Genomic DNA, 25827 nt, shown 5'->3' with positions numbered 1-25827 from the left:
TGTCTAGAGTTAATTGCATCCACAATCCTGCACTTGGATTCTGGCGAGCTAATCAGATACAAGTGGAGAACGATTTATATTGGGAATTACTTTACCGAATCTTTCACAGGATGCGAGACACGCTTTCGACATTAAATTGTCATTAGGTTATTAATAGTAAAAATCGCTTATTAATTGCGTAAGTTTTTTGCAAATTACATAAAGGAAGCTGCAGCCTAGATAAATCTTACTTAAATGAGAACAGAATTAGGTATTTTGATGTTCATATTAAATTGTTTGGATGTCGTGCCTTGTTACTTAATTTGATGTACTTTTAAATTCTTATTCACACCTCCAACGCAAAAATGTCTAAGACTGATTTCGCATTCCTTTAAGTTTTTTTTTTATGTTTCTATTAACGACAGTATAATCAAATGATGAACACACGTCCACCTGTTGTCTTTGATGACCTTTGTTGGTAGCATTTACATTAACAATCAATCTTGGCGACAAACTGATTTTAGTAAAGCCAGGGGCGGCTGGTGCCGGGGGGCACAAGAGCACGTGCCCCCCCAAAATTACAACGTCTACAAACACACTGGACATAGCAAAATTGTAATTTTCAATATTTAAAAAATTATCCGGAAATTTGTGTCATAATTATCAAAACTAATTTTTTTATCTCGCTCCACTTGTATAAAATGTATCAAAACTTACTTCCACTTGCATCTAAAAAGTGCCTTGGATATATGATATGTTATTTCTGATGAAATGCTGATAAAAGCCGAGCACAGAGACCGAATGGACCGAATCATGACCAATTTAGATGTTTTGTTTACACCGGTGCAATGGAAAGTACACGTCGTGGCCGCTTGATATGCGCCTGATACAACTGGCTTGTGAGCCCATTGCGATCGTGCTCTGGAGGATTGGGTTACTACTGCGGGTTTTAATTTTCCTTCTGCGCGAACACGTATGATAAATATTCTTGGATAATCTTCTCGGTAATACAGACATTCGGAAACAACTACACACCGCTTACCTATATTAATAATATTCGGGCACATAACGCAAGGGTCGACAAAAATCGCCATATATTACGCCGATGTGCATAAAATTTTGTGGAGTGTTTGAATTTGCTTTACGTGGACATGACGAAAGTAGGGAATCACAAAATCCAGATATATTTCGAGGTCTGATTGATTTTATGGCTGAATTCGACTTTATCAGATCATTTGAAACAAGCAACGGTTTTTAAAGGAACGCCTAAAACTGTCCAAAATGAACTTTTAGATGCCATGAACACCGAAGGCAAAAGGGTATGTGGAGAAATCCTTTTTTATTTTTATTGAATGTATTTTTGTATTTATTTCCGTCACACAATTTCGTCTATTAATTGGTAATGACAACCTGGTTAATTTCTTCATATTTAACTCATCAATCAAATTGTGTCCCCCCATTTCAAAATGTCACCAGCCGCCACTGAGTAAAGCTTTGAATATACAAAAAGCAATCGGGTTTCCCAATTAGAATAGGTATTAAGTATGGTAAATTTGTATCTAAATAATATTTCTAAAATCGTTTTCAGTGCTAAATAAAATTCCGTATACAACTGTAGACATTTGTTTAAAAATACTTATAGTAAAAAAGTTAATTTGTATCAATAAGGTAAAAAAAAATGCATCCGAACAAATTTCTTGCTAATACAATCAAAGCTAGCATTACGAGTTTTTATTGAAGCAAAATTAAGTACATTGTCTTGTATATGCGTTTAACGTACGCATTTACATATAACTTTGACGGTAACAACTACTACACCGTAAATAGCACTCTTCAAAACGTTAGTCACATCAGACATTTCCGGTTTCGGATTCTATCTCTACAAAGGCTTATGAAATGGAGATTTCAATCAAAATCGGGTGAGTTTATATTGTTATTTTATTTTTTGATGTTTTTCTTTCATACATTCTTCTCAGGAGAAAGCAGATTTCGAATGAGGAAGTACTTAAACAATGACGGTGTAAGGTGCAAAGTGGTAAATTCATTTCCTAAGTAAATTCAGTGTAATTCAATACAGTAGATATAATAAGCGTCTTCCGAACAAGCAGTGTTTATCTGTATTAAATTTATACTGTAAATAATTTAAAATCTTAAGCATTAGGGTGTTGTTAATAAATGTTTTCGATATAATATACTCCTAATAAATAATACATACATTTAATATTTCAGCAAGCTTAAGTAATTTCACACAATGTTTTTTTATATATAACCTTGCCATTGTTTACAATTACGTCGAATTAGCTAGAAAGTGACATCATTGGTAAAATTTGAATCTGTTAAAGTGGTGTCTTATTCATACAAAAGTTATATAACTAAGTACAGGGTTAAAATCATAGGTAGGGATATTCACGTATAGCAGTTGCGTTATTGAGGGCTACCCATCGTTTTTATTCTTGCAGTTTAAAGGTCTAAGCTACCACCAAAGAATATTTACGAAAGATTGAGACTGAGGCGACTACGGGCTTATATACAATAGGTTATACTTACTTAGTTAAAAGATAAGTAAAGTTCTTGTTTAACTTTTTTCATTAGGGCCAATCGTTCCATTCTAGTAGTAAGTTCAAGTGATTATTAACTTTCGTCGGCTTTGAAGTGTATATGTCGTTGCATTAACTAGAGTTGGTATTTTAAATTTGTTTTTGGCTTTGGAAAACACAAAAATCAGAAAAAACAACGTTGTAATAGTATGCCTTGGAGAATTGAAGAAAATAATTAAAAGCTGATACATAATTGAGGTATGATCAGTTAATCACTCTCTCTGTAATGCGATTTATTTTAATGTGAAAAAAATATGTAATAGGTGCGATACAAAATCCAGTATGTACTCGTTCTACTACCAAAATGTTTGTATGTTGTTTGTATATTTCTCTAGTCTAGTCAATAATGAAAATTTGGGGTCACTACCAAAATTAAACATGGAACTTACAACAATGAAATTTCGGATGAATACAAAAAAAATCTGGGCTAATTAATCTCTTGACTGACCATTGGTAGTAGTTGAAATAAAATTAATAATGAACTTCTAGAATTGTAGTGTAATTGTAGAAGCATGTTTAATAGAGGAATGGGCAGAAAATTTTTTACAGAATTTTATCAAGAAAATGTAGGTATATGTATATGAATGAATGACTGTTCAGAGTAATAATAATAGTGATAAAGATCACTTATTTAAATTTAGTGAGACTACTATTCTGTCTATCGAAAATTTGACTACAAATTTTGCATTTTTTTTTTACAATTTGTGTTGCAACTTTGATAACCTTTTCGTTATTTTATAACAACATCATGTATTCCGCAAATTGTCTTATCTTATAACTCACACATCTTTTGAGTATCCCATCGTCAGAAAGTTGCCAATCACTTCGACACAAAATTTAATACCAAGACGCCAAAATTTGGTTTTTACACATCTGTATTAAATAAACTAAATATTTCATTGTAATTACAACTGAGTAAATGGAAAATTAAAATTAAATTTTAAAGTTACAGTTGAAGCAGTTATTCCCTGTGAGGAAAATATACGAAAACTAAACATTTGACCTCTGAAAGGCGGCAGTTTGTGACGGCCATCACGTGGCAATAATTAAACACGATGCCAAAACTGACGTGACATTTTTCCTAAATTATTAATTACTCGTATAATTTGTATCCGAGTATTTATTGGATTTTTAAAATGATCAGCAGATTTTTTAAAACCCTCTTTGATTTTTCAACTTTTTCTTTTAAAAATGAAAATATTTTTTGGGATGATAATAATATGCGGATCCGAAATTTTGTTCACAGTATACTCCGTACACAATTGATAGCAAGTATTGTGGAGACCAAAACAGAATTTGAACACACGATTGATTCCAAATTTTTAGATATTTATGTTTTTAGATCTTTTACACAATTATTAACCCATATACTGTTAGGTAGTGATACTTTGCTGTATTTTAAGATTGCATAGCCTTAATTTTACAAACAACTACATATTTAACGATAGACGAGAATTTATTTCATATACATACTTATTTTAACATTTTTTAAAATTGTGACATGTGGAGGAAGTGAATTAAACTATAGAAAAATTATATAAAAAGTCTAACGACGTTTCATTAAATTTACTGGTCAGCTGTCACATTCCAAAAAGAAGTTACATGAGATATTGGTAACCTGACTATTGCTTAAGGTGTCCCTTGGAAAGTAAAAAACTAAAAAAGGTTACGCTTTCTTTTCTTGATTCTTCGTAATTTAATTTGTTTGTAGTAGTAGTCTTAAAGTAGGCACATGTATCAGATGCGATGGACAACCTGTGCATATGTAATGTACAGTTTTGCTTTAATTGTAGCTCTAAAACTGTTAAAAAAATCTAAATTTGTTGTTTTCATTTTTGACAATTAATATAAAAATTCTCATTCTTGCTGTATAATGCAGATTCATTTCTTGTTCGAATGAAGATTTACATCGAACACTTCCAAAATTTTCTGTATGTTTTTTGCAGTTGTGGCATTTTGGATTTTCTAAAACCACTTCGAAATCAAAAACATCATCATTTGACAATTACCTATATATCTATCGATTATCAAATTCGTTATGTGTGTTTTGTGAATCATACAATATTCCCACGTTTAGTAAGTTCGGATTTCATTAGTAACGTCGGCACGTCATTATAATTTATGTTTTCAGTTCAGCAGCATTTCTTTTATTGTTGTTACCTAGTGGCTAGTGATGTTTACAAACAAGTTAACAAAAAAATATAAATTTGAGCAATAAATTTGTATCCTTTATTTAAAAGATTCGTTGTGTGTATTGAGTACACTGTAGCACTTTTCGTTGATGTATCTTGAGTTTTAGGGAAATATTTTTTTTTAATATTTATTTTGTCAGAAGAAGTTTGAAACAGTGAATTTGGCAACGTACAAAGAGCGTCAACCTGAAAATACCACTAATCAAAGAGAAAACTAACTTCCAAGAAGCGGTGGTAGAACACACCAGATAAAATTAGTGTTGCAACGACAATTAAATTCCATAAATTTTGTGGTTTCCAACTTTCCTACGTGTAATAATTTTCTATTTTTCTGCAAATGATTGATTTATTTTGAATGCACTTTTTATCTTTTGTGCTGGTCCATCTTCTGGTTCGGTCAATTTCCCCAGAAAGAAAAGCAATTCAAACTGTCTCGCATTTCATCATCACGTCTCAGACAACAAACAATGGAGCACACGCGAGATACAAATCTGATGAGGCGGAAATGACAAGATAGCATAGGTATATACTGCATAGGTGAGCGAGTACCGGTCGAGAAGTCGGTCGAACACTTTCTTAGCAGGAAACGTATCAGTAACCTCAATGCCGACAGTGGGAACAATCCGGACTCTCTTTCTCCGCCTGGCAGGGCCACATGTGAGCATTTACAATGATTGAACGGCCATCGGGAGCCCAAGAGCTTCGCTGGAGGCTCCGGACGGCCGTTTTTCGCGTGGCTATGGGGGTGAGGGGACTCCTGGTGACCACAATGCCTCAAGAAAGGGTTTTAAGGCGTTGAGTGTGACAGCCGTAGTTGAAGCATCACACCCACTTCCGTAACAACGTGTGGGTCGTCCGCCGCACCACGAATTATGCTTTATCTTTATCGCGACGACACCGGGAACAATAAAGACATGGTACTTTCTAAAAAACGACACCGATGGGTTTTTGGATGTGATGTTCCATTGTGCAATTGGGCGATCTTTGGGCATTGGATTTTGGTCAGTCACTGATCAACATGGAACGTATTCTAGCTTTGTGAGGTTTACAGTTGCCTATGATAGTAGCACATTCTTTGAATCTTACAGTGAATCACTTGACATATGTGAAAAAATGTGTTCAATACACAGAACTTGTCATATCCTTTTGCCAATATACGACGATATGTATCTACCAATGGATTCATACATTTTTAAAATGGTGGACTCAATATAAATGACAGTTTAGTTTTAATTTTGACAAATAAATGTACTGGTTCAAAATGTTCTTAATCTGAAGATAATTTGTTTTTGATTGGGGAAAAAGTTGAATTTTTGATAGCTTTTAAACACTGAAATTTCCTATTTTATAATTTTTGTATTTGATGTCACTTAATTCAATAATAAGTCACATGGTGGGCCGAAAATTGTTAAAATCTCTGTTTTTCCAATACAACACTGGTAACTATTTTGTTATAGTTTTCGCTTATCAATTTGTAAATTTGAATTTAAAAACGACTGTGACGCTTCCTTTAATTTTAGGCCTAAGTACTTTGAGTTTGACTAGTACAAGTATTTCCTTTCTGCAGTGCTGATCGTTAGTTTTATTCATTGCTAGTAAACTGGGCTTTTCCTGTGCGATTTTATCTTACTCTCACTAATTACAAAATGTTGTTGCGTATTCAGACTTGTTTAAAATGGAAGGGTTTATTGCAGAGATAAACAAAACAGTTGTTTGCAAAACTGACTGTAACATTACCACAAGCAAAGTATCACATTCTATTGAACCTGTTTTATTCAGTAGCTCTATTCATATTTAAGTCGATAATAAACACTGGAGAGATTATAGATTTTAGGACAATGTTGTTTTGTTAAACTCCAAAACGCTCACGTGCTACACAGACCTATTTAGTAGATTGTTAAATATTTAAAAACGTCTTCAAATTGGTTCTGAACGAGCAAGCTGTCACTTACCCTCTGTTATTGGACAAGACACCTTGCTCGTCCAACGCCAATTTGAGGCCGTTTTTTGTTGATCGAACGGTACGAAGATAGAAAAAATATTGGAATTGACGTCAAGAATAAGAAACATTGTTGGAATAAGTTTTAACATTTTTTTATATAAAAATATCACGAATTAAAAAAAATTGTAAATCAGTAAAAGTATCGGTTGTTAAAATAATTAAAAAGCAATTAAGAATTTAGTATTAATACTTTCTAAATTCTTGTTATTATTTGAAACAAAATATGAGGGATAGGTTTTTAAATTTCATACTACAAGAAAAGATAAGCGAAGACAAAATAAGTGCTTCAAATTACATAGGTATATGAACGCTTCATAATTTTTAGCATTTTGTTCTGTTTGCTCCCATTCTATTTCTGTTTTAATTTTTTTTTTTCGTTTCTCTTTTTACATAGGTTGTTGGTAAGTTTTTTCGTGATGGATAAGTAAATTAAAAAAATGTTTCTGACTCACTGCGCGTGCGTGCAAATATTTGCTAATTATGTATTGTTCAGTCTATATTAAGTTCCGTATAAAGCCCTAGTATACCCTAGTATATAATACTCTGAGTTTTCATAGCGAAGTTGGCAGGTTATCAAAAACAAGTCTTTTTTTTAAGAAGGAGTATATGAATCTGTACAATTTTTAATAAAATCTTTGTCGTTTTGCATCTGTGTCTATTATAATTCGATTTTTAAAAAGTTAAAATTCGTTGCTAATAACAATTTTTTTCAGTTGTATTTTTGAAAAGTGCGTTTTTTTGGTTATTATTTATCGTCTGTACTCCAATGTCTTTTTGAAATTTCTTTTTGCTTTTTAAGGAAATTATTAAACATTTTAATAATGGAAATTTTGTCCCATTGATCTCCTTAAAATTTTTAAAAATATATTTTCTTGTATTGCCTGTACAAAACGGATTCTGAACATTGAAAAAAGTAATATAAATTGAGTATCTCTTCCAATGGAAGAGTTGTAAATTATAGTTTAAAAGTATTTTTTAGAGGATAAAATATTTGGCAACGGTCTTGGTTTTGAGTTAAATGTTTATGAGCTTGTTAATTGAAATGATGCGTTGTTTGAAATACCTTTAGAGTATAAAAAATCTTTATCTGATAATTTTAATCTTTCAAAAATAATATCTTCAAAGTTTCATAGTTTAATAAAGTAAAGTTGAGGTAAATATTCTTTTGTACTCTTTTAGAACTTAAGAAATGAAAACAATAAACTTGATCTTAGCAGTTTTGTTGATGTACATTAATTCGTTTGTACATTTTGAATGTATTATTTAATCTCCATCTTCATCAGAATTTTTATTATACCAATTTTCGTTTTACAAGTTAAATCTATCAAAGTAAATTAGGTTTGCACTATGCTGTATATTTTTAACCTTAAAACTAAAAATCTGATTTTCTTGTCGCAACAAATTTGGTTATGAATAGATTCTAGGTAACCGCGATGACCTGATCTATCAATGATGTAGGAAAAGAAAGTATTTAACGTCGTGTGGGCACCCATTGGCACCTCGTAGTTCGTAACTTTACTACCCACTGATTAGTCGCAGAGGTAGATTTAGTAATACTTCAAGGAGAGCCACACAATATCGTTTTACAGCATAATGCTTCTTATATAAAACTTAAATTAAGGCTGTATTTTATTTTATGTTTTTACCATTTGTCACAGCATTGATGTAATTAACATGTGTTGCTTTTGTTATTTTAAATATTGTTGTTTGAAATATTTTAATGACTACCATATAGCACATTTAACATTTTCGAGTATAACAAATATACACAATATGGTAATATAGTATACAGAATATAAGATTTTTGGTATTGTTTTGGATGATCTTCAATGATCAGTAATTCTAAAGCAGCAAAAAATCCGCCTTGGTTGTGAGATTGCGTGATTTTATTGTTTATCCAGGCGAGACGGCCGCAACATTTTCCTATTAGTCTCAATTACATGCTTCTCTTAATTCATGTCTGGTGTAATGCTGCTGGTTTATTCGCTTAAATAGTAGGTACGTCGCCGGCCTTTGCATTAAACCTTTTAATGCCAAAAATACGTAGGATTTGTTATTTTCTCGTAATTACTTATTTTACAGTTCGATTTTTTAGAACAAGGTTCTACACATCAACAGAAAGTTTCGGTACTAAGAAAAATTAAGTAATAGTAATAATAGTTAAAGTTAGATGTTAATTTGATGTATATTATACTGTGGGTTTACGCAGTGGTGATAATGTAACATTATCATTCACAACCTTTTTATACTGTTAAAATGGGTAGAAGGATTCATTATTAAAATTATTTCTTTTTAATTTTGTACGTTTTACGGTAATTGTATGAAGTCCTGAAAAATGATGTAATGTAACCATATCATTCCTTCTAAAAATTTTGGGAGAAACATACCAAAAAAATTTCAGTTTTAAAAATGAAAAATGTAATTCAGAAAGACTAAACTTTAAAATAATTTTATTCGATAAAAAAACTGCGGTTATCAACTAAATGCAATTTGAATAATATAAAATGAGAGTAATAAAACTATGCAAACAAATGATGTTGTCAATTTGTATAAATTTTGTGTTTTTTTTTTTTCAGAAATTGCAAAAGTTCGAGCTAGTCTCTTTCAAATAAATGGAGTGAAGAAGGAACCTCTTATTTTGCCAGACGCTGATGGCCCTGTTACGACACTCACAGAAAAAGTATATGTGCCAGTTAAAGAGCATCCAGATGTAAGTAACCAGCTTATTGTATAAAATTTGGCACCATAAAGGTAGTTCGCTCAGATAACACTGCTAGATGTTAAGGGTAACGTTTTTCGTAATTTATTTTGTTCTTGAAAAAATAATTTTACAGTTCACTTGTTTGTGCATACATCACCTAATCTCTTGTATAAAGTTTGTACGTACGCAATTTTTAATAAAAAGTGTCATTTTAAAGCTAATGATAGTGTTGTTAACTTGATTTTAAGTTTGCCGATAAATTATTGTTTATATGTGTCATATACAAAGTGTGTTATTACTAAGTACCGTACCACCGGTGACCAAAAATATTTAGAATCATTATTACAAATTCGACAACTAAGTTCTAATTAACAAGTTGCAATAAAATAACTTTTAATTAACCGCAGCTTGTCACTGAAAAATAATAATGCAGTAATTAATTTGTCATAATAAAAATTTGTTACCTGTTACACCTATAAATTCGCTCATAATTTTTAATACATTACATTTGTCAAAAAATTACAATGTTACTATTTGTTCCTATTTTACAAAAGATTTCCGTGCTTTACACCAAAACGGTAACTTCTTTTAGAAAAGTTTTATTAGAGTGTCAGAAATTTGAGTTCCAATTTTGTAATTTACAAAATAATGTTTGGATATAAAAAATTATAAGTCGTTGGTGCACAGCGGCGTTTTTTTTTTCTCTTTCAAAAGATTAAGACAAATCCTTGAAATTTTTTAAGAACTTAAAATTTGACGTGAATAATAAATTTGACCTTAATATATGTATTTTACTAAAGCAACAAATGAAGAACTTAATAATCTATAAAACGAGACATGTGGAATACTTAAGATTAAAAAAAAAATTTATAAGCTTATAACTAAACGGCATTAAATATTAGTTATTTATAATATAAATATTTCTTAACTTAAGTGTTCAAGATAATATACACTATTGTGTTCATCAAAAACAAAGTTGATATTTTAATCTAAATCCTGGTAGGTGCACCATTTTTTTGTTATTTCTACCTTGTAAACAAATATTAATTAAGTTCAGAACTTCGTAGTGACCAAAGTAAAATTTAAAGTAGTTATTCAGATTTTAAAAGTAGACTAATTATTATTATTCCAATTTACATATTTGATGTATTATTGATTAGCACAAAAAAATCTTATTTTTAATTTCACATAACCTGCGTTTTACGGTTTTTAAGATAGAAGAATAAGACGACACAAAAATTATTTTTATGTAATAGTATATTTATGTAGTGCATGGAGATTTGTATGGCTACTTCATATTGAGTTAAATTTATGGTGGTTGTTTGTAAATTAAGATGTTTCATGACTTCTTTTTCACATTCTTGTAATAATTTGAGCAGTACAGTTGTATGTGCGAATGCATATGAGATGGTTTTATTTTGTCAAAAACTCTTAACTCATAACAGTGTTATTAATTCCGTCTAGCCCTGACTTAAAAAAGTGCATTCAATTAAAAATTCATCAAGATTTTGCCATACAGTACGTTCTGTAATTACTTTTTTGATTGCAGTTTAATTTCGTGGGAAGGATTCTGGGGCCTCGAGGAATGACAGCTAAACAGTTAGAACAAGAAACAGGCTGCAAAATTATGGTTAGAGGGAAGGGCTCGATGAGAGACAAAAAGAAGGTGTGTACGGATAATGTCACTTAAATAATTCTTTTGTATTTTTCTTACCTAGTTAGGATTGTTACGCAACAATGTGTTTACGGACCGCGATGTTTTCTTTAACTCTTGAATTTGTTGGTTTTTCACGCAAGTAATAAGCTAGTTGACTAATTAACTCGGAAGATATTCTCGCTAATTAGACGGCAGAAGGTGTAGATGATTCGTATTTTTTTGTTGATCTACAAATTTTGAAAGTCATGCTGGCGCGATTCCAATAGTAATTTTCAGACTTCAGGTGTTTTAGTTCCAAGTTGAATTACAAGAAAAACAAATAGTTTTTAAATAAACAGTTCTGTTGTCTGAAAATCAGTGAAATGAACTTATTTTTAAACCCGAAATTCTATACTAACGTATTTTTATTCCTGAACAGCTTTCATTCGTTCAATGGAATGAGTAAGTAAGCACAGAATGGAATTGTGTATTTCGTGTTTTCGCCGTTCGACTGGAATGACGTACTAATAAGATTTTTTTTTGTTAGGAGGATCAAAACAGAGGAAAACCCAACTGGGAACACCTTTCAGATGATCTGCATGTACTTTTAACAGTAGAAGATACAGAAAATAGAGCACAAATTAAGTTACAAAGGGCAGTAGAAGAAGTAAAAAAATTATTAGTGCCAGTAAGTAGTAATTAGTGATTCTAACATTTACTTACAAAGGAACCGAAAGTAGTTTGTGAGATGTTGTTTGCTTTTCCTCTTGATGAATATTTTTTTTAATGTAAATTTTATTCAATTTTACTTTGAATTTGCATATTAATATCCACAAAATTCATACACACTTTTGAATATAAACATAAAAATTAATTACAGGTTTTAAAATTCTACGTTCGACAAAAACAAAAGCATCGCCATTTTTAATTTCCTAAAATGGAGAAGTGTGACATTGGCCGCGCTGAATATAATTTGCGATGTAAAGGTCTACTGTTTATATTAGACACTTATTAAGTGTATGACTCATTCATATACCTTAAGTTAAAAGACAGAACATGAGTGTTTATGGTATATTACTAACCGCTAAAAACTACCAATTGCATATAGGAATTTGTTTTGACTTTTTAGCTCATTCGACATCTGGTTAACAAATTAAATGTTTTTTGTGTCCTCTTTTAAATCCGATCTAATTTCAGCAAGCGGATGGTGAAGACGAACTGAAGAAAAGACAGTTGATGGAGCTTGCCATAATAAACGGAACGTATAGGGATTCTAGTTCTAAGGCCGTTTCGGCGACAGGTAACTGTTTTAGTTAATAATAACTCGATTATGGATGGAATAAATTCAATTTGCGTGATCAAGTATTAAAAGAACTAAGAAAATGGCAGAATATGCAATCACAGTGCAAACGTAATTATAAATAAAAAGTTTTTTGTTTTGTTATTTTTTCGACCTTTGTTAGCAAAAAATCATCTGAAATAATGGTCGGTTCTATTCGGAAAAAACTGCTAGTGTCGGCGGAACGAAATTTTACATTAAATTCAACAAACTTGTTTAATTACTTAATTACATGTAAAAACAAAATATGACATAACACACTAGTAAATAGTTATGTTAATTAACAGAGGAGTCAGTAATAATAATAAAGTTGCAAGACATCTTTTTAATAACATTAAATTGATTTTAAAACTATTTAAATGGAAAGTCAAAAGTAACAATTTTCTTATCTCGTTTATCAAGCAAATTCGGGAACAATTTAGGTAATCAGTGTAACAAAAAGTTTTAAAGTTTTTTTTTTTAATTTATCCTATCGATTTATCTTAATAGGTTTTAAATATTTTGCTTGATACTGTCGAGATTGTCACTGATGAAAAACTATTGGAAACACAGATTTTTATATGTGAATCAAAAATGACTGCAGTTAAGTATTATGTATTTACAGTTAGTGTATAATGCTGAGGTATAAAACGTAATGTAATAATAACAACACTTTTTAAAATGGAAGTAAATGTTTAAAATTGTTAATTTAATTGAAATTTCGTGTATTATCTCCTATGTCTTACCGTGAATTGAATCAGAATGAAAATGAAAAGAATTTTCTTTCAAACGAGTTGTTACTATTTAATACTGAAACTTTGAAATTCTATTTACCCCTACCATGCCTAGAGCATTGGCTTGTAAATGATGTGTGGTGTGTTGGCATCTTGTAAACCAACGCATTGCGTAAAGACAAATTTCTGTGAAGTTTTCTATTTGAAAAACAAAACAATACAAAGTTGCTATGAATATTTTATTTTGTGAATTTTGGAATGTAACTAAAAGGAAAATAAAATTTCCATCATCAGATATTTTTTAAAATGCTTCCCATTAACAAATACAGTTACGCACTATTACACAGAATTGTTAGTGATTGTAAAAATACGCATTACTATTTACCACAAACATTATGAAAACAATTTCAATTTACCATCTAGTCTGTTGTATGAAGTGTAATTTTACTAGTACGAGATTATTTAAATGAAAGAGATTTAATCTGAAATGCTATACATATATAGCAAAGAATTTGATAGGAAAAGTTAACAATTTTAAAAGTTATTGTTTAAAAAATTGGAGCTCAACTTGTTAGAAAGTTAAAATAACTAAATTTAAGGCACACAATTGACAGACTTAAATGAAAAAATGTGAGTGCATTATTTGCACTGATATTATAGCAGTTTCCAATAGAAACCTTGACCTATTTTCCCAATTTCGCAATTATGTCAAACAGATTTGAATTTATTCCATAACTAGCAATTAGCAGTGATCATTCATGATGTCAAGCAGTCGCTGTTCTCTATTAATTGGAGTGATTTTTCTTAGCATGCGACGACGAATGGAGGCGTGTGGCGGCGGCTGCGGCCGAAACACAACGATTGCTGTCACCAGCTATCCCCGGTCTAGCCACACCCCTTCGCACTCCCGCCACACCATTAGGTGCTCCTCTAATACTCTCGCCCCGTATGTCAGTACCAACTACGGCAGCATCCATTCTTAATGGTTCTGCCCCCCCAGGTTCCCTGTTGTCCCCCGGGGATCCCCACGGCCTTATATACACACCATATGCAGACTACACGAATTACGCCGCGTTGGCAGCGTCTCCCCTACTAACGGAGTATGCAACGGCCGATCATTCTGGTGGGTTATTCGCACGCTGATGAGCGAATTGTTAGATGTTATTATCTAGTACTTAGGTTGTAATTGTCATTGTCTGTAGGGATTATTATTACTCAATACTATTATTACTGATAAGTATAAGCGCCATCGAACTGGTTCGGAAAATCTAGTCACTTTTTCTGATAGCGGTTTTCTGAATCAGAACACACTTTTTCGCCGATGGTTTGTTTAGTCACAATTTATTTTAATTACATTTTTTCTGTGATACTTGCCGCGAAAGCCGGTTGTTACATGTACTCAAAGTACGTAACATGAAAAATTATTTAATTTTCTGTATTTGCAAGTCATAGCATCTAGGTGTATTTTTTTATTTTAGATTTTAATTTTATTATTGAGACTACGTACGTCTGACGTACTCATCTGGTCAATCAAACAATAGTCAAATGTTTTTATAAGTTATTTACAGAAATCGTAATTATTAATTTAAAAGTAAACACAAATCGTTATATTACAATTTTTGTGTACATATTTTTTAATTTTATACAAATATTTTAAATGATTTATGAAATATAGTTTGTATGGTAAAAGCATTTATTACGTTACCTTAAGATAGCTTCATTTAGACGTACTTAAAAGGTACATAGAACATACTGTTACAAATTATGAACAATCAAATTGCTTTAATTTTTTTACTACCAGCGAACGAATCGATCATTATGAACAATTTTATTTATTTATTATTATTATTATTATTAATATAATTATTTGGGTGTTACTGCATAAAGTAACCATAAAACTCGTTCAGTGCTTTAATTGTTTTTAGTAGCTACAAAGTAGTAACTAGTATTTTTGTATTTTATCAAGTAGATTGATTTAGCGTGAACTTGCATCAAAATCAAAACTGCATCTATAATCTCAATTGTAACTACGTGTAAATACATGAAAAGGCATAGGTAAACATGTTTCAAAGGTGAAACCAATGTGTATCAGCAATCTGTAGGATGATCAATTAAATTTTCGTTTGGAGGCAGCCATTGAACAAACGAACCATGAAATACTGTCAAATATGACTACAGACTTAAGTATCAGTACTAATAGTAAGTATAGATTGCTAATGTTCAATTTGTTCATGGCCGCCGCTTTCTAATGATATATCTACCCTGCAAGACATTTCAATTGTATTGGCCAACATTGATAGTAGATAAACTTACAAGTTTAAAATTAATAACGAACTTGCAGATACTCCAAATTTAGTCCCTCACACCATGATATTGATTTTATAATCAATAGAAGAAAAACTTTGGCTAGTGAAACGAACATTATACTGAAACTCTGGAGTAGAAATTACTTAAATCTAATTTTTGATTTAGTTGAGCAAACAGAATGACAATCAATAAAATAACATGTCATCAAATGGTGGCTGTCAAAGTGACACGTTTGGAGTCGTATTACCAACTGCACATCAGTCAGAGTCAACCCAAAATTCGACTGTTTTCAATTGTAGGTGCATGTGGTTTCAATTTTTTTTAATGTTTGTTGAGACGGCCAATCATTTGAAATGGGCTTTTTTATTAGTTCATTGGTTTGTAATTTTTTCACCAGACAAACTTCAAGTTAATGGATAATTGCTAATAGTTATCCAACAACTACATAACTAGTTTACTTCAACTCTTCATGTCACCTTGGAAGCATATCAATATATTTAATTTTTGCATTTATTGTTTATTTATTTTCAATATATGGAACTAAGAGATTGTTGGTATTGAATTTATTAACAATATTTTTAGATTATGGGTGATTTGTAATTTTTTTTACTTCGTTGACAATTATAAAATTATTTAAAACGTAAAAACTTTATGTAATTGTTCCAACTAACGTATGAACAAAGATTTTGTAGCAATAACGTTACAAAATTGATCTAATAAAACCTTCGCCATATCACAAAGGTCATAGTAAATTGTTGACAGGAAATTTTGAACAACACAGGTAAAAAAGTCATCGAATGTATATCTCGTTTAAATAAGTGTGATTTCTATTTCGCATCAACTTTAAACGCCAAATAATTTAAATGTTAGAATATACGAATGTGTACATAACAATGAACAAAAATTATAAATAAATTTTAGTTACGGTTTATAAAGTTTGACAATCAGTTCTGGTTATTTGGAATGTGTTTTGGTTCTGTATATTGAAAGCGAATAAACTATACTACCAATCAGTGATTAATTGTGTTCAATTTTTTTTTGTGAAGTTGCTAGATAAAATTTGCAAAACCATATTGCGAAATATTTATATAGATGTTGTCTGATTTGATGTTTGCAACCATATTGAGAGTGTTGAATTCCATCACCTTTTAGGAGACTGCTTGTATTGACATGTACTTTAAATGATGATTTGTATAGGTGCAGCGGCAGTAGCTGCGAAACAGCGCAGGCATTTGGGGCAAATAAGGGAGCATCCTTACCAAAGAGCTGGTGCTCTTTCATAAACCGAAAAGGTTAGTTACGTTTTGTTTTCTATTTCTTACAGATGTTTGCCAGTCATGTGTGTCTCAGTGTGGATTTTTGATGTATCAATTGTAGTATTCCCTATTTTTAGAATTGCCTCGTCAGTCAGTGCTTACTGTTTATTTTAATCATATTCGATGATGAATAGCCGTTATTATTGTCAGTATTGAGAATTTCATGCGGGTTGTGACTCTACATACGTACGTACTATCGACAGGTTACTTGCAAATTGCGGGAAGAAGGTCAATTTAGGTTACCACTATGTTCAAACTTCGTACCTCACATGTGAAAGAACTAGTCTGAAATTTCAAAGCGCACCTTCTTTCTTGGATAAAAGTTGTGTAGCATTTTTTTCATTTTTCATTTGCGTATGTCTTATTGTTATAAGTAGACAGATCCATTCACTGGATTTGTCCTCCATGAATATATTTAAGTAGTTTTATACATATACGTTTATATAGTATATTATATTTTTTGTATGTTGTTGACTTGCGCCAATGTGGAACAAAATATATTTATATAAAACTCAATCAGTTTTTTATTACCCTCGTGCAAATGAATTATAAAAGTTTTTTTTTATTAACTTCTAATAATGCATTAACACTTCTCCACAAGATTTCATAACTACTTCTAATTCCACATGGCCAAGTAAACTAATGTATGGTTGATGATAACGTGTGATTGTGTTCATAGCACTATATTAAAATGTTATTGCAAATTAACCTTTTGTACAGTTTAATAACAACGCCTTCTAATAATTTAAGGTACATACACTATAAACCTATTTCAAATTTTCCGAAAGAAGCTGATGACGTAAAACACACTGAGGCATATGTTGCAAGGATTTTTAAGTCTTCAGCTTCTTGTCTGTAGCACACGATTTTCTTAATCTGAGCACGTATTTTAATATAGTCTATAGAACACTATCATTCCGCTGCTAGGTTTATACACTTACAGATGAAGTATTTTAATATCTTATGTGTATGTATAAATTGCTCTAATGTTGTCCCAGCGTCATACGATTAAAGTGCATGATCATTGAGGTGATTATGCCTCTAATAACGAGCATGAAATGATGGCATGGAATCTAGCCAATCTGTGACGCTGGGATAAGTACGTAATGAATAATTTGTGCTCGTGGTATAGCTATGATACAATACTAACAAACTGTTTTCTTTTCTTTTCTTGTTAACCTGGTTGCCCGGCCTGTAGGCTTGGAGTGCTAACCTGTCACCTGCGCCACTCCACTAACGGAAACACCGGACCATCTGAGGTAGCGGTACGTCTAACATTACATCACTAACATTTTATTTCACTACGTCATCGTGCACTGTGTACTAAAGGAAACGTAACTTTAAAATTACCATTTTGGAAGCAATAACATAACAATGTGTTTGTTACGTTCTTAGCAAAATTACACGGAACATTAAATCTCACTTTTCTGTTCAAATACCTCGACATAGATCTGCACTATATTGCTAAAACGTCCGTAGAGTTTTGCTTGAGTTGTTTTTTCACGTGGCATATTTGATATGCCGATGAAGATCGTGGATATTGTCGGTATCCAGTGGATTACTAATACTTGTTATAATTTTCTCTGTAAAGTACAAACTTATTTGCGTGCCAATAATGTTTAATCATGCACATGTAAAAAATAAACATTATCGCTGTAGACAATTATAATTTAGCCTGCAGGAAAATTCTGTTAGGTGGCACCTAGTATCGAGTAGTTGTTTTAATTAAAACTGAACTTAGTTGATTAGTACTTACTGAATTTTCCTGTTCGATTCGATCAGTTTAAGAAACATTTGCAATGTAAGTTGACTAAGGTAGGTATATATTAGTTACTTAAAACACATGTTATTTATGGAAAGATCGAACAAATATTTCATGTTGATATTATCTAAAGTAATGATGGACAACAATCTGATGATTTTTTTTATTATAGTTGTAAAATTATTTTTAAAATACATCATTTAAAGAGATCGATTTAATTTTTAAAAATTATGAAACGCGGTGTTTTATATTATTTATTATTAATGTTAAGTTTCGCAAAGTAAGCAATAAAATCTGAATTGTTATGTGCGGATGTCTCATATATTTCCGTCCAAATGATTTTTCGTCGATTAAGCAATAAAAAATAAACATCAAAACATACTCATTTTTTTTTGTTGTTGTAACAGGGGTTGAATTTTTCTCGTGTGCAATAGTTTTACATCAGTCATGTGCAATTTTAGAGAATATTTTATGAAATTGTTTTCGGACATGAATTGTTTTGCTGAGAGTACTTTAAAGATTTTTTAATTATTATAAATATTTACATAATGTTGTACTTAGATTAGAGATTAATTTGGTTTCTCAGAGTTTTAACGGATTGTATATTAAAACAGTAATCAATTAACAAATTTCGGAAATGTTGTTAATTGACTTATTTTTTTAATATGCATTGTTTATACTCTATGCTAAAATATTTTAACAAAATAATAAAGGCATTAATGAGGTAGCTTATCGAATACCTATTAATTTTATATAATTATATGTTAAAGTAGATGTAATTTATGTGTCATATTAATAATATTTAATGTTATTAATTTTTGTTGTACTTCATATGCCAATTTTCAGCCTATTTTTGGCTGTTGAGATTATGGTAATGTATTATTGTGCACCAGCAATTTAATAAATTCATTAACTAAACGTTTTCAATGCTTTTTCATTACTCTTATTAACACTAATGGTGTTACTGTGTGACATCACTTTGTTAATCAAAATACTAACAAATACAATAATTTCATTTTCGAAGTCATTTGACTTATCCGCGTTCGTCACTTCTAGTTTTTAACTGAAGGTTGTTTTATTTCTAAAGCAATAGGTGCAAACTTCAGTTACAAATTTTGTGAAACTTCATCAGGTTACCATGTGAATAAGAAAATTCTAGACATTCTTAGAAAAATTTTATTAAATTAATAAATCAGTTACGATCAATTTGATGTGTTTTAATTCTTAGCGCAAGTTCCCTTCTTAGTTTATCCTTATTTTTTACATACCACTTTAGCCAATTAGCAACCAGTGGGTTATTTCTGTCTCCATGAGCTTCCAACTGTTGGTAATATGCCGAACGAATTATTTTCAAGCACATACTGCTGTGGTATGGTAAGCAGGTTTTAGGATCAACATATTTTGCTGCATGCCTAAAAAACAAAAATAAAAAGAGATGAACAAATAAATGAATTATGATTATTCCGTTACCCAGTCACTGTACATCGAAGCCTTCGAGGTAAAGACCGTGCAGTTTTTTTTTCAAAAACTGTATTGAACGTTTCATCATTAGGGTCGTTAATTACTGTTATGAATGTGCGTTCACAAATATTTTCAGCTGATTCTGTTTTGACATCTTTCTTTTTGGTCTCAACTTCTTCAATGATGGGCATCCTGGTTGACCTATACTGTATGACAGGACCACTTACAACTTTCTTAACAGTTCGTTTTGTTTTTTTCTCACTTTCCATTTTTTGATATTTCTCTGAAACCAATATTTAATGGAAAAATAAGCACCGCCATCTTTCTTACCTAATGATTTTAAATTTTCCTGTTCAGTAACTTTTGCTTCTTCTAATAATTCCTCTTGTGTTGGTCTCCATTCTTCTTCTTTGGGTCTCTTTACTTTCTTTCTTTGTTCAAGATTACGCACTTTAATTCTTTGAGCTGTTGCTGCTGATTTGGCTGCTGTGGATTTTCTAATTGATTTTCTTTCTACAATAACATTATTTACATGTAAAGTCACATTTCTCGTAACATTATATTACCATAATCTGTTGATGGATGTGGAATTGTTTTTAGTCTTGAAATTGGCTTTGCAGGCTTTGGTTTCACTTTCTGCTTTGTAGGAGCTGCCACAGGTTCCTACAAAATAGCGGTCACATAAAGAGATTAAAGACACCTTATACAATTCACTTTATAAGCTTTTGTAACTAATCTTCGTTTTTTCTTTTGCCCCTCCTCCTCATTGTCAGAAATTGGTTCATCATTCTCATCTATGCTAAAATCTGAATCAACTACGTCTTCCCCTTCCTCTTCTTCTCTAAAATACATGATTTGAACGATAAAACAATTTTTCACAACACAAGCCATACTCATATTCTTTATCCGATTCTGTGTCCTCAAAACCACCATAATTAGTTTTATAAAATTCATCTTGACATTCTTCTTCTTCATCTAACAATTTAGCCATCCGATTACCGGCGTTTGCTCGTCTTTCTCGGCTGGTCATGTTTTAAATTTGGATAAAGTTATAAAGAAAAAACAAACGAAATAAACTTTTTAAAGGTATTTAAGCGGAGTTTGGCTGACTTAAATGTCACTTTACTTTATTTCCCCAGCAGCGATTGACACACACACACACAGTCCAAGCTTAAATGAAGTGAATTATTACACTTCTTATTAATCTTCCGGGTATTCTTTGATTTTGGTAGTTTCGTTGTTTTGTTACGGATTAAGGTTAACTGTCAAAAACATAATGTCAAATACTGTGGTGAAATAGTTATAAGGGTCGCCAATATAATGTAGAAAACATGCAAAATACCCATCACGAGTAGTTGTTGATTGGACAATTCGACGGTTGACATTGACGCATGGTTCTTTGACATACATTTGACAGACAGTTATATTGTTGTTGTTATGCAACGGTTTTCGATTTTTGTTAGAAGACATGGGTGTTTGTTGCAGCAACTAATCTGTAGGTAAGATTTCTACAAATAAAGTTATTTTAATAAGAGAATATGTATAACATCTGTATAATATTTATTTTGCATTTGTATGAGTAAAAGTAAGGTTAAGCGAAATCGTCTGTCAAAAATAAAGTTGATTGTTTATTTGTTATTTTCATAATAATGGCAGAAATTAGATTAAGTGTTTGGGGGGTTTACTGTGGTTTGATTATTAAACTTAAAGTGTATTCACCAGTTATTCATTGATTGTAGATGAGACATTTATGGTTTTCTAAATGTATCAAAAAATAATTCATTTGTCTGCCATTCTTACCACATTTTAAGACTATTTGTGATGGTGGGACAGTGAAAGTATGAAGATGGGTTATCAAGGTGTAGCATTACTTATAGCAGCATTTATTGGAATTGGCTTTGCTGCATATCAATATTATACCCAACAAAACACTGCTTATACACAAGATAGTCAAAGTAGATCACATGTTTATACTTATGTACCACCCTCAGATGAACCTACAGACGACACGTGTCGGTTAGTATATTTGGATAATGCATTTATATTAATTTTATATACAATTTACATTTTAGAAAACGCAGGAGATCATCACTTGGTGATAAATGTTCAATCTGTCAAGAAACTTTGATGGGTCATATCAGACATTTATCATGCAAGCATTCTTTTCATAAGGATTGTATTGAAGAATGGTTTAAAGAAAGTAGAACATGTCCAGTTTGCCGTAGGGTAGTATAATACTTCCTATATATTTTTTAATATTTAAATATGGGGTTTTAACTCAAGTGCTTTGTTGGGCACATTTTTCAGTTAGGTTATATATGTGGTTCTAGTCTAGTCCACTTTTTATTTACATGTTTTGCAGTTAAGTATGTTATCTCAAAAAAATAATACAATTATGATATAATTATTTGTGTGTAATGAGAATACATTAGATTAATGTATTCTCAAATTGTTAAATTTTGTTTTGACTTTCGTTGAAATGTGTGATTTTAATTATGAACAAAGTTTGAATTTAATTTAAAATAGGAAAAAGTGTGGTATAGTAATAAGTAGTCTTTAGGAATGCTAAGGGAGCTACATAACTGATTTGAAATCTAGAGTTTTATTGTTAAGGGTAGCAGATATTGTTTTATGATTCTTTGTCTTTGTATGTAGGTATTGAATATGGCAATATTTTTCTACAACACGTGCTGTTAAATTTGTGATATTAGTGAGCAAGTTATATGACAAACATGTGTGGACACTTTTTGTGTTTAGTTTTTTTTTTTTTTTTTTGAAACCTAATGAACATTAAATAAGTACACCAGTTTATATTGTGCACCAATTTTTCATGATGTTACCTTTTTGGATTTTTTTTGTTTGCTTTTGCTCTGTTTGTTGCAAAAAGGGGGTTTTGTAGGGTAGTGAATTTTTCCCCTTCCTATAAAAATTATGTGTCTGGGTATAACGATTTTTCAAACTTAAAAACGCATTACAGCTTTTTAACAAGAGGCACTGTTTCTGTTCCTGGGCCCCTTTACTATTAGCAGACAGCGGACACGTAAGTCCTCCATAGGCTCGCGTCTTCGCTGCATGTACCTCAAAAACTATTATTGTCCTCTCAATATTTTCCTTATTGAGTTTGTAATGTTGTTGTTGTGGTTTACGTTTAATGTGCAGCATGAACACTGGTGAATATGCGTGAATTTAAAGAAAAAAGTACCCCTTTGCAGTTAGCCATCTAAAGGTTAATTACTCGGACTCAAGCTTCAAGTGTATCACTGCGCTAGCGGTTTGTCCTCTTATTACCCGGTTGAGTCCCTCATCTGGCTATTACCTACCTTCCTCTAATTTTGTAAGCCCCCCCCTGTGCAGCTGCACTAGATGGCAGATTGTGTTTTACATTCGTTTAGTGTCTCGCATATATAAATTGTGTATTTTTTTGTCGACGCTGGTATTATAGGACCGTCCTGAATATGGTGTATTATTCACACGTACAGATGTTAATTTTGATTTAGGAAAGTGAGGATATTGATTAATAAAAAAAATGGTAGAAGGTTATTTTAACAGAATGAAGTACAATAAAACAAATCCAATTGATTATGCGAATTTAATTTTTTTTGTGTGGGAACCCTTATAAGTTAAAATAAAGATATGTGTGTAACTTAAAGTAAAAGTAAGAAAACATGCTGCGCGTACGTTTCAAATGAGTTTTAAAATTTTGTGATGACATCAACATTTTTGTAAAGATACATGTCACTTTGGATAGGGGCATGTAATACTAATGATAACAGTATTGTATTCCCAACTTTTTTGGAAAATGGAGTGGGCGTTCCCGATTTAATCTATAAACTAAATTGATTCATTCATTTATTTTATTAATCACCCTGTATAAGCAGTTTAAAAACTTTTAGTGCAATAATAAATCACAAGTATTGACTATGCACATTTTGGATACGATTTATTCGACAACATTTTGAGATGACGTCATCAATTTTTTTGAAGGGATAAACAGATATATTTTGATTAAAAATTTACCATGCTTGAGGTAAGTTTAAAACGTCAATTTCAAAGCATTCAATTGTGTTTAGTTCCTCGTTTAATCAATAAAATAAATTGATTCTCATTCATTTTTTCAGTCATCCTATATAAGTAATTCTAAAATCAATGAGTGCATTGATAAACCTCAAGTATACAGTAATAATATTTTGCATAAGTTCAGAGAGGATTTTTTTGGCAAAATTTTGAGATGACGTAATACATTTTTTGGGAAGGGGTAAAAGAATAAATTTTGCTTAACGATTTACCATGACTAGGATAACCTTAAAATATTTACACGATTTCAGAGCATTCGATTTTGCAGTTTCAAAGTTAAATTCCAAAATATTGTTATACAGTATTGTTTTTTTTCCAAAAATTTGGGTGTCTAGAGTGAAAATTCGATACGCATTCACACACCACAAATGCAGGAGTATCTTACTTTATAAAGTGAAAAAAACTTACATTATAAATTTTGGAGATGACGTCATTCATTACTCAAATTTTAGTTAGCCTTTAACCATCTACATGATATTCGTAATAAGCATACAAAATTTGACAACAATCGGTCCAGTAGTTTCGTAGATTATGTATCTAATAAAATGGATACAGACATCAGACAGACGGAAACCACTTGTTTCGTACTATAGAGGTCATGAGACGTCGAGAAAATATGAAAGTGGCAATGGACTCGATTACTATATTTCCTTAGCTTACGCTCGGGAAATAAAAATGGAAAGTTTGTGGTCAGGCTAAGCGAACGTAAATTTTATTACCGCAAGGTGTCATCTTCATGAACGTTAAAAATTCGTCAAAAATTGTTTCCACAGAACTTCCCTTGAAATAAACATATGTAAATATGTAATGCTAAAGTAAATGTAAAGAAGCATGCTACGCTCAAATAAGTTATTACTTTACAAAATTTTGTGATGACGTCAATCATCATTTTTGCAAGAACACGTATTTCAACTTACGTTGGTGCAGTAGTACTAATAACGTATTATATCTCCAAAAGATTTTCGGAAAAAGGGAGTGAACCGTTCTTGATTTAATCCATAAAATAAATTAATGTATTCATGCAAATTTAAAAAAATATTAATGCCATGATAAATCACAATATCATATTTTGCACAATTTAGATAGTATTTGTTCGCCAAAATTTTGACATGACGTCATCAATTTTTTGGGGGGAATAAAGAGATATACTGTAATAACCCAAACTTCCCGCCTTTAAACTGACCTTGAAAAATGTTGAAAGACCCGCGAAAAATTCAAAATTTGGCCTTGGCTGTGATCGTGTAACAAATGGGAACCTACGTTGTGGTTTTTTTTTTGAAATGTATTTAAATAACGATTAAACGTATCTGATTCTCATTTATGGGGAATGTAGGAAGAACGCTTATTTGGCAGCTAGAATATATGCGGTCCGCAGAAAAGAGCACCTACCAACAAAATCTTTTAAAAGCTGGAAATGTTACGGGAGAGTTAGCCACCAATTAAAAAACCAAGGCGGAGTACAGCTACCGGCATGCTACCGGCCTCAAAAATGAGATAGATTGCTGTCTTAGGAATGGTGGAAAATGACCCTCACGTGAGTCGAAAAACAGTGGCCGCCGCAGTACGTGTTAGTATAGCTTCTGTCAACAGGATTTTGAAAGTCAACAAATTTCATCCCTATCACCTGACCGTAGTGCAAGAATTAAAGCCGGCGCACAACGATTAGCTCTTTGCAATTTCTTGATGTTAATAAAAAATCTTTTTGAAGTTTCAAATCAATTGATGTTTTTTGTCAAAAGTTAACAAAA

The 25827-nt window shown here is 31.4% G+C and overlaps 2 protein-coding genes and 1 long non-coding RNA gene across 5 annotated transcripts in view; 2 read left to right on the top strand and 1 right to left on the bottom strand.

The window, feature by feature from the left end:
• Positions 1-19750, top strand: part of How (held out wings) — a 54970-nt gene extending 35220 nt beyond the window's left edge. Inside the window, exons 2-9 of one of the 3 annotated variants that reach the window (XM_064056285.1) lie at positions 9347-9480; positions 11021-11137; positions 11655-11795; positions 12305-12407; positions 13968-14105; positions 14160-14282; positions 16664-16758; positions 17981-19750. In XM_064056285.1, coding sequence (XP_063912355.1) covers positions 9347-9480; positions 11021-11137; positions 11655-11795; positions 12305-12407; positions 13968-14105; positions 14160-14282; positions 16664-16749 — 842 coding nt within the window. In that variant the 3' untranslated portion in view covers positions 16750-16758; positions 17981-19750. Of the gene's footprint in view, positions 1-9346; positions 9481-11020; positions 11138-11654; positions 11796-12304; positions 12408-13967; positions 14849-16663; positions 16759-17980 lie in introns of those variants that run through there. The other 2 variants (XM_064056284.1, XM_064056286.1) reach the window with 2 other exon arrangements.
• LOC135129173 (vacuolar protein sorting-associated protein 72 homolog) lies at positions 19707-21307 on the bottom strand. The gene is made up of 6 exons (XM_064056283.1): positions 20899-21307; positions 20720-20846; positions 20572-20668; positions 20336-20518; positions 20015-20288; positions 19707-19956 (listed from the first exon to the last, which is right to left on the bottom strand). The coding sequence occupies exons 1-6, from the start codon at positions 21033-21035 to the stop codon at positions 19737-19739; spliced, it is 1038 nt and encodes a 345-aa protein (XP_063912353.1). The 5' UTR covers positions 21036-21307; the 3' UTR covers positions 19707-19736.
• A 96-nt stretch (positions 21308-21403) lies between these two features.
• On the top strand, positions 21404-23585 carry LOC135129176 (uncharacterized). Its single transcript, XR_010280520.1, has 3 exons — positions 21404-21504; positions 21745-22021; positions 22078-23585. It is a non-coding gene; the product is annotated as an uncharacterized LOC135129176 (long non-coding RNA).
• The last annotated feature ends 2242 nt before the right edge of the window (positions 23586-25827 follow it).

Source organism: Zophobas morio, unplaced genomic scaffold, assembly GCF_036711695.1.
Source record: "Zophobas morio isolate AGI-343-1 ecotype UQ-CSIRO unplaced genomic scaffold, CSIRO_AGI_Zmor_V1 ptg000014l, whole genome shotgun sequence".
In the NCBI taxonomy this organism is placed as follows: Eukaryota; Metazoa; Arthropoda; class Insecta; order Coleoptera; family Tenebrionidae; genus Zophobas; species Zophobas morio.
Note: the sequence above shows the minus strand (reverse complement) of the source record. Positions and strands in the feature narration are given on the sequence as shown.